The following is a 15349-nucleotide window of genomic DNA, read 5'->3' as shown; positions in this document are numbered from 1 at the left end:
CAAGTTATTATTAATATAAATTATAAATGAAATTTGTTGTTATAGTTAATAGTTAGTTACCCTAATAGTTATTGTAAGTTTGTAAATTGTAATCCAAATTCTAAAACAGTGCTAAGCTAAGTAATCTTAATGATCAAAATCTACACAATAATGCGTCATTCGTCTTTCTTTTGATAAGTTATCAGAATTTATTATTTGTTATTATTACTTAATTATTAATTTAATAATATACTTTATTTTATACTTATAAATATTAATAACTAACTGATAATTAAAAATAATAAATTCTGATACCATAATATTCTTCTCTTTTTAGATATTTTGTGCATTGTGCACTTTTTGATTTGTGATTGAACCAAAGTAGTGAACGACTTTTGGTTTGCACTGGAGGGAAAATCGAAAAGGCATGTCTTCATTACAAAAATAAATAAAAAAATATGGGAAGAAAAGTTTCTTAGCTCTCAAATACTTTAAGAATTAACAAAAGGATCCTGCTAGGAAGACAATAGATTATTTGTACAATGTGTACAATGGGCTACAATAGATTATTTGTACAGTGTGTACAATGGGCTATGTGTACAATGGGCTATTGACATTCCCATACTATCTAGAATAACCATCCGAGTACTAGCGATAATAAATATTTTCCTAAAATCTTAAACTAATTTTGGGATTTACCAAGGATCGAACTCTTAACCTTTCGAATCTAGCACTCTAATACCATGTCATGATACCACTCATCCCAAAAGCTTCAACTGATGGGAAAAGGTAACACTAATGATTATATCTGTAATACTCTCTAAACCTCCATTATACACATTGTATAAATATTCCATTGGCTCCACATACTTTCCAAATAAAATATTTGTGCCAACAAGTGGAGGGAACTAGTGAGGTGTGAACAGAAGAACAAGAAGTACCACAAATCAAAACAGAGAGAGAAGCTGCTAACAATTTGCACATTCATTGAATTGTTACAAACAGTCACAAATTTGATGCTTCTACTTCTACTTCGGGTTCTTAGCAGCTAAGGTTAGATCAGTTTCATTGAGCATGCATCTTGTCTTATTATCTATTTTCCTTTCTTATTTATTTCTGTGCTTATTTCATATATGTTGTTAGGAGGCCAAACTAGGTGAAACACTGTTTGAGGGTTAATTCACAAATCATAATTGCATGTCTCATTTTTAATATAGAATTCTGGATTATGGTTCAATGGATGGAAATTTTCAGTATGTTTGATGCTTCAACATGGTTTTTACTGTCAAATCACTGTTTGAACAAAAAGTGGAAGATGAACAACACACGAAGAGAGAAAAAAAAGGCTTTTCACTTTTTTGTATGTGTTAAGAGGCAAAGAATTTGTTGAGGTTTTTGGTTAATCTGAATGGTTATACATTATTAGTTTGTTACACAGAGTTATATTGCATACTTAGTAGATCATAGGCAATCCTTCTGGTATGGTTTACCTCTAGAAAGCTCGTTCATTAATGGAGTGTACAACAATTTTTCTTCCAAATTATGTGTATACGCACCAACTTAGGTTGGTCAAGTGGTCAGCTTACTTGTTAGCTTAAACAAGTGCCGGGGGTTCGAATTCCGCCCTGTGCATGCAGCAACTCATTGACCAGACCTTTAAATGGAGCTCAGATTTGTGACAGATTAATTCTTAGGCTGTCGGGTTGAGAGATACCGTGGGTAACAAAAAAATCATGTGTATACGAATTTGAATCCAGTTTTATTTGCTTTCTTTTTTATTTCGGTTTTGTATATTATCATCCATAGTTATATAATTCTTCTCTGATTGTTTAAAGATGTTTACTTTTCTCTGTTTATGTTGGTTATTTAGCTAAATATTTTGATTTCAATTTGACTGCAGAGTTGCCAACAGTTTATGATTTGCTTGTCTGCAAGATTGGGCTGATCTTGCTGACTACAGTAATACTGGATGGGATGAAGCTTAAAAAATGGCTAGAATCTGTTTTATTGCTGCTTGTCGCCATGTTAAGCGGTGCATTAGGTAATTTATTTATTCCCTTTTTTAATTCTATGCTTCATCTAAATGATTTATATGCTTCTGTGTTTGAAATTTTGTGCACCAAGTACTAAGGAGAATGATCTATACTGACAGGCTCTTCAGGATTGTATTGCCTTGTTAATATGGCGTGTAGTTTGAAAATGCTATTGCTGTATTATCAGTTTAATGTTTCATATATATGTACTGATCAATGGTATGTGAATTCTTAATGATGAAGTCATTTAGTTTTTCGCATGCTGGTTCTTGAAGTTGACTCCAACAATCTCACATGCACTTACCAAACACAGATAAAAGAGTCAAAGAGATGTTTCATTCTTAATTTGATAAAGCAAGGACTTCAATGTTGAGGCTCTTGCAATTTTGCTTAACGAGTTGGCAATATATTTGCCTTGCAAATTTTGCAATTGATTTTGGATGACATTATTGAACAATGTAGGTGCATTTGTGGGGGTAAACATTGGCACTGATGTATCTGATCTTCCATCTGCTGCAAATGTAGTAGCCATTCTGAAAGCGCATCAAATTGGCCATGTGCGACTATACGATGCCAATGCACACATGCTACAAGCCCTTTCAAACACAGGAATTGAAGTGATTGTTGGTGTCACCAATGAGGAGTTACTTAGGATTGGTAGATCTCCATCGGTCGCAGCGGCCTGGGTTAACAAGAATGTAGCTGCTTACATGCCATCTACTAATATCACAGCAATAGCAGTTGGCAGTCAGGTTCTTACCATAATTCCAAAGATTGCCCCTGTTCTTGTTCCTGCCATGAATTATCTTCACAAAGCTCTTATTGCTGCAAACCTTAACTTTCGTGTCAAAGTTTCGACTCCCCAATCCATGGATATTATCCCTCGGCCATTCCCACCTTCTACAGCTGCATTTAACTCTTCATGGAACTCTACAATCTATCAACTCCTTCAGTTTCTAAGGAACACAAATTCCTCTTACATGTTAAATGCCTACCCTTATTATGGATACACTAAAGGGGATGGCATTTTCCCTATCGAATATGCTCTTTTCCGGTCGCTCCCTTCAGTGAAACAAATTGTTGATCCAAATACACTTTTCCATTATAATAGTATGTTTGATGCCATGGTGGATGCTACTTATTATTCAATAGGTGCCTTCAATTTCGATAATATTCCCATTATTGTCACAGAGACTGGTTGGCCTAGTTTTGGTGGAGCAGATGAACCGGATGCTACCTCAGAGAATGCTGAGAGTTACAATACTAATTTGATTCGGCGAGTTCTCAATGATTCAGGTCCCCCTAGTCAGCCAAAGATAGCCATTAACACTTACATATATGAACTGTTTAATGAAGACAAGAGGAATGGACCGACATCGGAGAAGAATTGGGGTGTTTTTTATACTAATGGAAGTACTGTTTATCCTTTGAGTTTTAGTGGTTCTGTTCAGAATACTGGAAATTCTTCAGCAGTTTTCTGTGTTGCCAAAGATGGTGCAGACACTGATAAACTGCAAGCTGCTCTGAACTGGGCTTGTGGACAAGGCCAAGCTAATTGCGCAGCGATTCAAGCAGGGCGGCCATGCTATCTCCCCAATAACTTGAAAAGCCATGCCTCTTATGCTTACAATGATTATTATCAGAAAATGCATAATGCTGGGGGAACTTGTGATTTTGATGGAACAGCTATGGTTACTTATGAGGATCCTAGTAAGTCTTTGCGGCTTCTTATTTTCTATTTTAACTTCCAATCTCATTATCTTATTGGTTCTGACTTTGTCAGTGTATTGTTTAATGAATTTAATTTTGATACACTGTGTGTAAAGTAGTTTTACAATTTACACATGCATCCAATTACGTAACGCCACATCAGTAAAAGTAACTACCTTTTACATTGACCGCGTGAATAGTCATCCAAAAGAACGGATGTAATTGCATGACTGCTTTAAACGCTTTACAATGTCAGTCCATCAAAGTTAAACTCTTGTTTAATAAGCACCCAAGTATTTTTTGTAGATATGTTCTGATTTTTTGAAAGCTCAAATTTCATTCTAATGTGGTAAGAGTTTTGGGCGATTAATCAATTTCCACTTTGTTTCAGGTTATGGATCCTGTGTATATGCAGGAAGGTGAGAATTTGAAGAATGCGTTTATTATGAATTAGACTCTTATTTTATGTTTACATTTCCAAAATCTGATTTGAGCATTTGATGCTTTGGTTATCAGTTCCAACTCGTCAGGCGGCGCCGGACGGAGTTCATCATCTACAGCAGCAATTGCACCTATGGGTTCTTTTGGAGCAAGCTCAAACCTTCAAGTTCCCATCCTTCAGTCTTTGATATCTGTTATTAGTGTTATTTTTGCCCTAGTGTCATTATGACCTAAAGTTAAATACTCTCTGACATTTGTTTGCAGCTCAATGATTGTGGGAAGGTAGTCTCCATAAATTTTTGCTGAGAGTTTTCCTTTGGATGTTATTTAGTAACCAAATTTTACATTTTATCTTGTATGGTGTATTTGGTGTAGTTTTGATTTATTATCTAGATAGTTAGTTTTAGCTGTGAGAATACAAACAGGAGATTTGGCTTTTTGAAGAAATCATTTTTGTGTTTAGTAAGTAGTTTTTTTTTTATCCAAAGGTAGCTGTTGTCCAAATCCAGGACTTGTAGCAAAGAAAAGTGGGGTTCTGCCATAAAACCACACATGGTGGAAAATAACTAATAAATTCAGAAGATTGTGTTACCATTTGGTAGAAAGACTAGGAGTGTGAATGGGTCGAGTTGGTTCTAGTTTAGGGGAAATTAGGAAATTTAATTGGTTTGAGTTGGATTGGTTCAAATATTCAAATGTCCAATTGAAAATTAATTTAGAAAAATTGAAAAAAATAGAAAAATTTTCTGTAAATATAAAAAATAAAAAATGAAAAGAAAGAGATAATAAGTGAATTACAAATTATAACACATTATCAAATTTTTGCTTAAATAAACAACATCTAATATTCATAATTTGACAAACTTTAAATTTTTAAAATTTAGCAAAAAAATCACAAAATAAACCACATAACATGAGCCAACATTTTGAATCTTTAATAATCATTATAAACTAAAAAGTAAATTATTATTTTTCATGTACATTCAATTATGTGTAACATTACATTGGTACAAATAATTACTTTTTCATTAACCGTGTGAATGATGATCTAAAAAATAAATATGATCAAACGACTATATAAAATATTTTTTAAAGTAAATATATCAAAACCAAACTCAATAAACAAAAAAATTACTTAAAATAACAAAAATAAAGATGATTATATAAAGTCAAACGACTATATTTTTTAAAGTAAATATATCAAAACCAAACTCAATAAACAAAAAAATTACTTAAAATAACAAAAATAAAGATGATTAATGATTATATTTTATAAAATATATATCCATCCTACTCCCATCCTACTAAAAGTTTCATATTTTGCATCACTGCATCAGTGGCACCTATTCTTTGAAAAGAAAATTGTTCAAGAGTACAAACAAGAAAGCATTTTTTTGTAACAAAGGAACCCATAATCTAGCTATATCTTGGCCAGATTCTATGCTTCATAGTAACATAATTACATCCAATTATTTAATTTGTGCTAATATTTATAAGTAATAATTATTTTTTCTTTTTCCTTTTTTTTTTTTAAAAATAAACATATACATATATTTGTACCAAGCAATGAAGAAGGACCTCACATTGGTCCAGCTTGAGAGAGTTGCTTGAGGGCACTAGCAATGTTGTTCTCTGTTGCTTCACTGATTTCTGCAACATTGGGACTGCCATCTTGTACCACATCTTCTCTATGGTAGCTTCCTTGGCTTCTAAGTACTTCTTCTGAACCCTTAGTAACCACTCCTTTTATGATTATTGTCTTGTGAGTTCCGGAAATCAGTTCTTCGTAATCGGTGTCCCCAGTTTCTCCTACCACGACATACATGTTTGCAACGTTTGGTCCCCAGCGTACAAAGAGATACCTAACAATTGATTTTAGTTAGAAGTGAGTTGGTGTTAACGTGATTTATGTTTGACATCTTTATATCAAAATGAAATGACAAATACGTTATTGATTTTTTATTTCGAACACAAATAAGTCATTGACTAATTGAAAATACAAAAACGTCCCTCACTTTCCAAAAAGCGAGACATCTAAGTTTTCTGAGAGGACTTATTTGTCTTTGTATATTTTGAACAGAAAGACTTAAATGTCTCGTATTTTAGAAGGTGAAGGACTTATGTTTCTTCAAATTAAAAAGTCACATAGGAATGAATATTACCTGAGTGCCTGTGCTCTGGATGCAAGAAGCGGAACAACCTGCATACACGTAGACCTCCTACAGTACATAGGATGGCAACGTAAGCCTCGCATCCGAAGCTTCTGCCGCAAGTCATCAACTTTCCTGACCTGCAAACAGAACCCGCGACCTCTAGGTGAATATGGTGAGACTATGCCATTTGAGCTATAACTAGTTGGGAAAATACCTCCTTATCTACTACCAATATACGAAATCTCATTTACCTTACTAGGATCCTTTATTTTATATGAGATACAATGGGAATTGCTTGATTTCAACTCTTCCACAATAGGACTTGAAGAAGACTTTTTCCCTTCAACTTCAGATGTATTCATAAGCTTGGAAATGGTGTTTTTCAGACCCTCATAACCCCAACGATAGTCGATATGGGCACAATAATCCATATCAGGCACAAGCTTTCCATCTTCTGTAGGAGTACAAGGGTAGTAAACTTCACTTCCACTGCTGCAAATTAAAGCATCAAAATCCTTTGCTTGAATATTCCCGGATTTAAGGAAATCAACTGCTTCCGACATAGGCATCGCCGTAGACAGAACAAATCCAGATATTTTTGCATTATGAGGGTCTAGTTGAGCAGCTTTCATAATACTTTGCACAATTTTAATCATGTTCTTGTCTGGGAGTCCAGTACTTTTATAAGAATCAAGTGCTATCACAATCAAAATGCGACGCCTCCTCAGTAGAGGATATTTTCCAACAGCATTGTCCTGAAGTTTATTTCCACCATCATTGTCATTAGAACCATGGTCTAACTTCTTCATCCTGCTCATAAGTACCCTCTTCACTTGGTCTTGCATGTCATGTCCCCCGCTAAATCCAGCCAAGTCGCCATCGATTGACAGCCTAAGGGACATGTCCTGCACATCCTTAAGCGAGTCGTTGAAAGACTCCTCGGCTGGTATGTCATCCCCTGGAGTGCTAGTCTGCCATTGTGGATGCCTCATCCGGCAGGCTGCCACTCTAGTCAAATAAGTACGACAATGTTCCGGCCATGAGAAAAGGTGTATGTTCTTCAAGCCGTTTTTTCTGCACTCTTGCCACATGCTTTTATCTGACAACAACTTGAGAAGTGCATTAGCAATTGCTTGCTGATCGTGAGGATCGACAAGCAAACCGTTGTTCAGAGCCTGACATATCATAATGAGACATAATGTGAGTCTGCAATGGTCCTGCTTGACTTCCAAAGTAAACATAACAGGTAAGACAATTTTTTTAGTCTAAAGCCTTTATGACAAGACAAGATATCTATTGTAGAATTATTTCATCTAAGAAAGAACTCAATAGCTTAGTTGTTGTGTTTTCATTCTTCTTCTTGTTGCATCTGGGAAATAGCTCACAATTAACTAGCAAAGATAATTCTTTGTTTACCCGATGAATGTCAACCGGTCCGCCATTTTTAGTGGCCACCATGGGAAGACCATGAGCTGCAGCCTGCACGATTTTGAAGATGTTTAGGGGAATAAAATTGATTAATTGAGCATTAAAATGAGAAGAATACTGCCAAAGAATTTGATTAATTAAATCCTACCTCAATCAAAGTAAGACCAAAAGGTTCCACTAAAGCAGGATTGATGAAAACTCCCTGAGTGAAATTTTGGAGAATTAGCAATTGATAATTGTGAATAGATAAGAAGTAAATGCTTACATAACTCGGACATACCCTTGTTTTCGCAGCAAATCGGTATATCTCTGGAACATCAGCTTGCTTGTGATGTTTGGGATATGCAACTTGACCATATAGATCATACTTATCAATGATTTTCAACACTGTTGTGAGCACACTGGCATTCCCAGAAGACATCTCATCTATGTCATCCCTGTTACCCATGATGAGAGTCTGTTTCGAAACACATTAGTCCTTTGTCAGGTACATAACCATAATTTCCACTCAAGACGACATTTTAAGTGAAGTTAACTTACAAGATTAGCTAGTTCTCTTAAGGGACGGCTCTCGCCAAAGGCCTTCAAAAGAGTGATGATGTTCTTCTTCGGATCAGGCCTCGATAAGGCCAAGATCATAGGTTTGTGAGGATTGGTAAAGAAACGCATCACCTGTGCAAAGCTGTCAGTTGCAAACCAACAGCTGTGACTAATGTGAAATATTTTGTGGACAGAAAGTTACTCACTTCTGACCAAATTGGAGGCATTGTTTTCGGCGAATTGCCTTCGGAACTACTAGTAAGCTGAGCAAGATCCCCATCAACTTCAGGGCCATCTTCTTGAGTCACAACATTGCTGAAGTCCATACCGGGTGGGATAACCTGAGAAAGTTTGAGCCACAAGATTCAAAAGCTAAAGTAACACAGTGTAACATCAATTCAATTAACATATTACCGCCATCCTTGGCATGAATCGACCATGACAGTCGACACCACGTCTTGCACGAGCACGCAATACTTTCTCGAGCTTTACATCAAATCCATCATAAAGTCCCCACTGTTCCTCAATTTCCTGTTTTGTGCTGGTGATGACAAGTTCAGCAGCATCTAAGGAAAGTTCTTCTGCTTCAATCCTCCTCATCATCTTGTATGTTGAATTGATATCCTCCATTGATTGGCGATGCTTAAGAAGCTGTTCGAGCTTGTTTCTTCCAAGTGAATGACCCGTCAAGACCATAGGCACATTCAAGGCACCTGAAAGAAGAGCAGCACTATCTCCAGCATCGGCATAATGTCCATGAATTACATATGGCCAAACAGGTTGGCCTCCACCAATTTGTTCACTCAATACTTTTGACATGTTGAGAATGTGAGCCAATGCTCCATCCACAAATTCTCGAATATAAGGCCAAAGAAGTTCTTTTCGAAGATACTTCTCGCGTGGACCAAAAGGTATTCTAATTATATAAGCACCACTGCTCTCCCCAACACAATCATCATCATCTTGCCCTGCAGTTAGCATTTCTGTAGGCTCTCCATAGCTCCAATCGATTTCAGGCGATGAGATTTGGCGCGTAAACAGATCAACTCTGTACACTCCAGGCATTTTCGCAAGCGCACGAGCAAGTTCTACCACATATTTAATCTGCCATCACATTGATTAATCATTAATAACCCATAAACAGGTTCAATTTTGACATGAGAGAATGTGAGTATTTAAAATACCTGTCCACCAGTATCAGAATCTCGACCAAGTTCCATGTTTTCTCCACGAACCAATCCATGCAAACTGTGGAACAGAGTGAAAAATTTACAGCCAAACTATTATTAAAAGGACTCTGCAGTTAGACCACACTTGTGATCATACCTTATGAGGACAATATATAGCTTCTTTTCTTTTTTATCATCAGACCATACTTCCAAGTTAGAAACCTGGCGCTGAAAAGTTTTCTTTGAGGTCTCATTACTCTGCACCATCTCCATAAGAATGTCACCCTTTTCGATTTCTGACAAGTCCTCCGACATATCCTCAGCTGCATCCCTGCGGCCTTGTTCCCGCTCTAACCTTCGTTGCGTCTGCCTCTGCCCTTCCTCCCATTCCAACTGCACAAAGCATCCAAGTCAAATTGGAATTTGAACATAACTTCCCAATCAAGATGTATCTTAATTAAAAACGAATGAAAATTTTATAAAACTTAAATTTCCATCAATAGGATGAAAGTACCATTCGAGAAAAAAACACAAAAACTTTGCTCCGCTCATAATGATAGAGATAACATGCATATAATTTTGCCATTGACTCAACAAAATGCCCTGAGTTCAGTTGGAATCACAAAAAAATGAAACAGCATAACACACATGGATTCATGTAGTGAAACCTATTACTACACCTAACATCAACAACCAATTCAACTATTTGGTTTCTTTTATGGAAAAGTCTAGGGGCAGCAACTTTTGTGTTTTTTGGCCAGCACTTAACCATCAAAAGAAAAGTAAGTGATTTTTCACCATTGGATGTAATCTCACACCATTAAAAACACTATTGATGGCCAATTGATGGTTACAAAATACCAAAGTTGCTGACTCCCTAACATTGCTTTTCTTTTATTCGCATCATCTTTAGTGAAACCTTATGCCATTAGTTGAGATCGGCTGCGTGAATGGTCATCCAAAAGAACGAATGAGATTGCATCAAAATTAAACTCAACGAAATATATCCTGTATATGAAACATAACTTGGTAAAGGGGGCAAGTCCATGAAGAATAGAGTGATTCAATATGAGAAAGCAATGAGAGAGAGAGACCTGCTTCTTCTTGCGAGTAAGATGCCATATGCGCCAGCACATATTCTCAAGCCTAGAGCTTCTCTCCCTTGTGTTCCTGGTTGCAACAACCTTGATCCAAGTGCGGTAAAGATCAGACTCGTCCACACTTGCAACCACCTCTTCAACAAAGTACTTTGTCGGATTGAAATGGCCTCCATCTTTGAGAGTAACAGGCGCAGGCTTCTGTTCCTCGATGTTGGATGCCCCTGTCGACAGTATTGCCTCCAGGTACCCATTTATCCATTCATTTCCAGCCATTTTCTTTTCTGTTTGTTTTTCTTGTGTTTTTTTTTCTATGTAATCAAAATGTTGAGTGTGCGTAGTGCACGTGCATGGCTTTGGTTGTATGAAGTGAAAGAAGAAGTTGTTTGGAAGAACGTAGAAGGAGGGGGGGTGTGTGCTTTTGGAAGAGTTCAAAGAAGGGTGTGTTGGTTATGTTGAATTCAAATAACAGAAACAAGAGTGGAGGAGAAGGAGATGGCAAAGGCGAGACAACCACATGGCATCGAATGGTGGGTCACCGATATCGACACGTGTACACATCAAACACAATAGCAGATTCGTTCACTGTTTCTTACATTAACTAATATACACATGAAATTATTATGAAGGTCCATAATAATGATCAGAGAAATTTATATTTATTGTTTTTTATTTTTAGTTAATTATTAGTTTAATTTTTTTAGTAATTTAATAACATATTTTATTTACTTTTTTAAATATTGGTGATAAAAAAATAAAAAATTTTGTTAATTTTTTATTATTTTTCTAATAATTATCAAAGATTTAAATAGAATAACAGACTAACCGGCTCTTCGGATAAATTACGAAAGCAATCCTATTATGTAAGCTATATTTAAAATGAGTTAAATAATAGATATATTTCTATAAATATATAAGAATTAATTTAGTAAACAAATTTTGTTATAGGTATAGTCTTTTTGTTACATAAATTCTCCCTAATTTTGTAAGAGTTGGTATTTATAGGGAAGGAGTAGATAAATTAATATGAAAACATGGAAGGTGCTGGACATTATGTTGTGAAATCTTATTTGCAGGTATTTTACAAAAATAGAGTGAATCAAGAAGAGTTCAATATGTATATGAGGAGTCTAGGGAATTAGCTATATCATGAGTCAACTCAATTTAATTTCTTATATTTTTAGTTTTAAAATTTGAAAAATTTAGAAGTAGTGGGGATTTTTTTTTCTTTATAACAGACTTTTTATTTTAAAACTAGTTGGCTCTAGTTAGTTATATTTCTAATTGATTTTCTAGGATAGTGTTTGTTTTGAGGTATTGGGATAGAGATTGAAAGATTGAGATTTAGTATATGTTTGTTGATCTAAAAATTGGTACTAAAATTTTAGGTTCTGTCTCCAAAATTTCAGTATCTCCAAAAAGTGAGGATATAGAGCAGAGGCTGAAACTTTAATAACGTTTTATACCTTAATTAATTCTCTTTACTTTTTGTGCAATTTAAATTAGGACTTCATTTTTATTCCAATCTATGTTTCTCAATCTCTCCTCCAAAGGCTATCTAACAGAACCGTTTCTCACGAGCTTTATGAGAAAGCGGGTGAAACTTTTGACTTGGTTTGTAATTTTAATTAGAAAGGCTGAACAAGAGCGATAAATTGACCAGATGTGTTAATCAATCTTTATCAAGGTGTGGATTGTGTGGTATGATTGCAAACTGTCCATCAGTTAATTAGTTTTCACTTGTGACACATCTTGGACTGTTTGGAGTGAGATTCTGTGCTTGAATGGGTTGTAATGAACATGGCCGAGTAATTGTAGAGTGTTTTGAATCATGGTCAACTCGTGTTTTACCTAGGAGAGCCAAATTGAGTTGGATAATTTCGGTTTGTTGCTGTGGTTTGGTGTGTTTGGAGGACGTAAAATAATGTAGTGTTCAATAATGGCGTTAATAATGTGGAGGATATCTCTCCTTCGGTGAAGTACTATAAAAAAAATGTGGTTAAAGGAGAGGGAGACAAAAAGATTAGTTGCTGTGGGGGAGGGGCAAAATTTGTCTGAAGAGGCGACCATAAAGGAGTTTTGCAGCCCGTTGTTTATTTCCTTTTTAAGTTGTTAATAACTTCATGTGTATTAGTGATGTTGTATTATGCTTGGAATCTTTATGATGCTTGTTGTGGTGTCTTTAAATTGTTTATGATGTTTGTGCTGAGTGTTGATTGTGTTGTATCATACATGACCTTCACTCATGCAGTAGGATCTAGTGAGTGCATTGTTATCAAAAGAAGATGATGATGATAGAGAAAGATAAATAGGTCCCTAACTTTTTGTTTTGCGAATATTTTCGTCATCAAAAATTGGAAAATACATATAAGTCTCTGACCTCTTAAAAATTGAACATCTAGGTCCCTCTATTAAATAGGATCCGTTAAATTTAACGGAAAAATTTGACCTGGTTCCCATTGAACTGATCTGGCCATTACAGTGTCCTACGTGGAGGTAGAATTTTCAAAACGGGGACAAATTAGTCCCCTCCTTCAAAACGACCCTGTTTGGTGAGTACCCCTTCCTTAAAGATCCTCTGGTCCTGCATCTGCTCCTCTCTGCTGCTACTGGTCGTGTGCTGCCCTACTCATTGTTGCTACCCTACTGCTCGTGTATTGCCCTGCTCGTCGATGGAGGGGTTTTCCTCATGTTCGTTACGGTTTTTGTTTTTGTTCTTCTTTTTATCGAAGCTTGCTTTTCCTTCTCCAATGGCGGATTTGTTGGCGGTGGTCAAATTCAGTCCAATAGTATTACATAAGAAAAATTCTCACTCTCGCTTTTTATTTCCGATACCATTAGCACAACAACAAAGTTAGAGGAACAATAGTCGCTCTCGGCAAATGCTTCCTCGTCACCGGTCCTCCTGTGAGTCATTATCATCTAATTCCTAATTTGACTTATCATTCAATTACAGGGCGTTGGAAAAAACACTCTCATAATCAGAGTCTTCGAGTCCCTTAAAACTTTCCATCTAAATCTCAAGCTTCAAGGCTTCTACACTCGTAAACTACCCAAATTCTTCTTCGTTTTTATGAATTCATGTCATGGTTATCAAAATCATGTAATTATTTCTTCTTTTTTGCAGATGAAGTTAGAAGCTCAGGTAAAAATGTTGGTTTTGAAGTTGTCACTCTTCTCGCATATGTCCACTTGTCTCCACCACTATCTCAACGTACCATCCACCTTTCTTCTTCTTGGGATGGTGCTTGAGTGTATTCATTTTTCATTCTTTGAGCTTGAAAGACTGAAAATTTGTAACAATAAAGAGTAGGAGTATAGGTGAGGGATGGTTGTGGAAGTTGTAGCGGTGTATGGTGGCGGTGGAAAGGGACGAGCCTTTGAAGTGGAGGGGTACTATTCAAAACAGCGTCGTTTTGAAGGAGGGGGCACTAATTTGTACCGTTTTGAAAACTCTCCCTCTACGTAGGACACTGTAACGGCTAGATCAATCTAACAGGAGCCACGTCAAACTTTTCCATTGAGTCTTACGGACCCTATTCAATGGAGGGACTTAAATGTCTAATTTTTTAAAAGGTCAGGAACTTAAATACATTTTCCAATCTTCGAGGACGAAAATATCCGCGGGATAAAAAAACATGAAAAGATGATATCACAGTGAGCAGAAAATGTTTCGAAGAGAGCTCCAGCGACGTTAAAACCACCATCAATCCCTCCTCCCCCTCCTCCTCCTCGTCGTCGTCGTACTCCTCCAACCCATTCTTCTTCTTCTCCGGCGCCAGCGAGGGAGGCAGGACATATGTGACGGCGACACAAGAGGGTACGACCCACTGTGGCGTAATGGAGGAGTGCGGCACGTTTTCTCATGGCCGCTGCTTCACTTTCGATTCTCTGTTCTTCTCTCGCATCAACTGCCGCACGCCATCTCCACCACCACCAACTATATCTCCAAATCCTCTTCTTTCCCTCTCTTCCACAACAAAACCCTCTCTAAACCCACCGCCACCACCACAACACGTGCCATTGGCTCCGACAACCACAACTCTCCAATTCCCAAGCCATAACAGCACCAACACTTGTCTCTCTTCTCCTTTTCCGATGACGACGAAAAACCACGTGAAGAGTGCGGCATCGCTGGAATCTACGATGACCGCGAAACCTCCCGCCTCTGCTACCTCGCACCCCACACTCTCCAGCATCGCGGTTAAGAAGGTGCCGGCTCGACCAGCTCTTCGGCCCATTCTTCGTGGGCGTCCTCCCTCCCCGGCGCCGAAAAAGAAGAAGAAGAATAGGTTGGTGGTGGGAAGGAGGAGGGTTGGTGGTGTTTTTTAATGTTGCCAGAGTTCTCTGCCACCGTCGGAGCTCTCTTCTGACGGTTACATTAGTATTTTTCGTTCACTGTGACGTCATCTTTTTATGTTAGGGGTGATTTTGTCAAATTTCAAAATCTTTCGAGAACTATTTTGTCAATAACAAAAGTCAGGTACCATTTTGTCAGCGCCAAAATCTTTTGAGTATCAATTTGGTATTTACCTCTAATAATAATAATAGGATTGTTTTTTGTAATGAACTTATTTTTCAATTAGTTGGCTACACCCTAGTTAGTTTCGTAGCAAGATCGATTGAAAAAAAAGGGGTTAAATATCAACCCACCTCAATTTCCTTTATATTGGTCACAGATTATCACTTTATTGTATTAAGCTTGGACTTACAATTACCTTAGCTTCTTAAAATACGTTTGGTTTGCGTTTTTTTATTTTTGTTTTTAGTATTTTTTATTTTTTAGATGTTATGAAGGA

The 15349-nt window shown here is 36.7% G+C and overlaps 2 protein-coding genes across 4 annotated transcripts; one reads left to right on the top strand and one right to left on the bottom strand.

The window, feature by feature from the left end:
* LOC107638449 (glucan endo-1,3-beta-glucosidase 4) lies at positions 867–4625 on the top strand. Of its 3 annotated transcripts, none has more exons than XM_016341726.2 (5): positions 867–1032; positions 1915–2020; positions 2475–3722; positions 4114–4141; positions 4239–4625. In XM_016341726.2, exons 2-5 carry the CDS (start codon positions 1954–1956, stop codon positions 4390–4392), a joined length of 1497 nt encoding a protein of 498 aa, XP_016197212.1. In that variant the 5' UTR covers positions 867–1032; positions 1915–1953; the 3' UTR covers positions 4393–4625. The 3 variants fall into 3 exon arrangements, with proteins under 3 accessions (XP_016197212.1, XP_016197211.1, XP_020976127.1); XM_016341725.2 differs by having other exon boundaries at positions 868–1032; positions 1880–2020; XM_021120468.1 differs by lacking the exon at positions 867–1032 and adding an exon at positions 1497–1694 and having other exon boundaries at positions 1880–2020.
* Positions 5533–11012, bottom strand: LOC107638448 (probable sucrose-phosphate synthase 2). The gene is made up of 12 exons (XM_016341724.2): positions 10548–11012; positions 9611–9846; positions 9469–9532; positions 8699–9388; positions 8491–8625; positions 8285–8416; positions 8025–8201; positions 7893–7946; positions 7733–7795; positions 6568–7491; positions 6326–6453; positions 5533–6025 (listed from the first exon to the last, which is right to left on the bottom strand). The coding sequence occupies exons 1-12, from the start codon at positions 10824–10826 to the stop codon at positions 5743–5745; spliced, it is 3165 nt and encodes a 1054-aa protein (XP_016197210.1). The 5' UTR covers positions 10827–11012; the 3' UTR covers positions 5533–5742.

Source organism: Arachis ipaensis, chromosome B04 (genome assembly GCF_000816755.2).
Source record: "Arachis ipaensis cultivar K30076 chromosome B04, Araip1.1, whole genome shotgun sequence".
NCBI lineage: Eukaryota > Viridiplantae > Streptophyta > Magnoliopsida > Fabales > Fabaceae > Arachis > Arachis ipaensis.
Note: the sequence above shows the minus strand (reverse complement) of the source record. Positions and strands in the feature narration are given on the sequence as shown.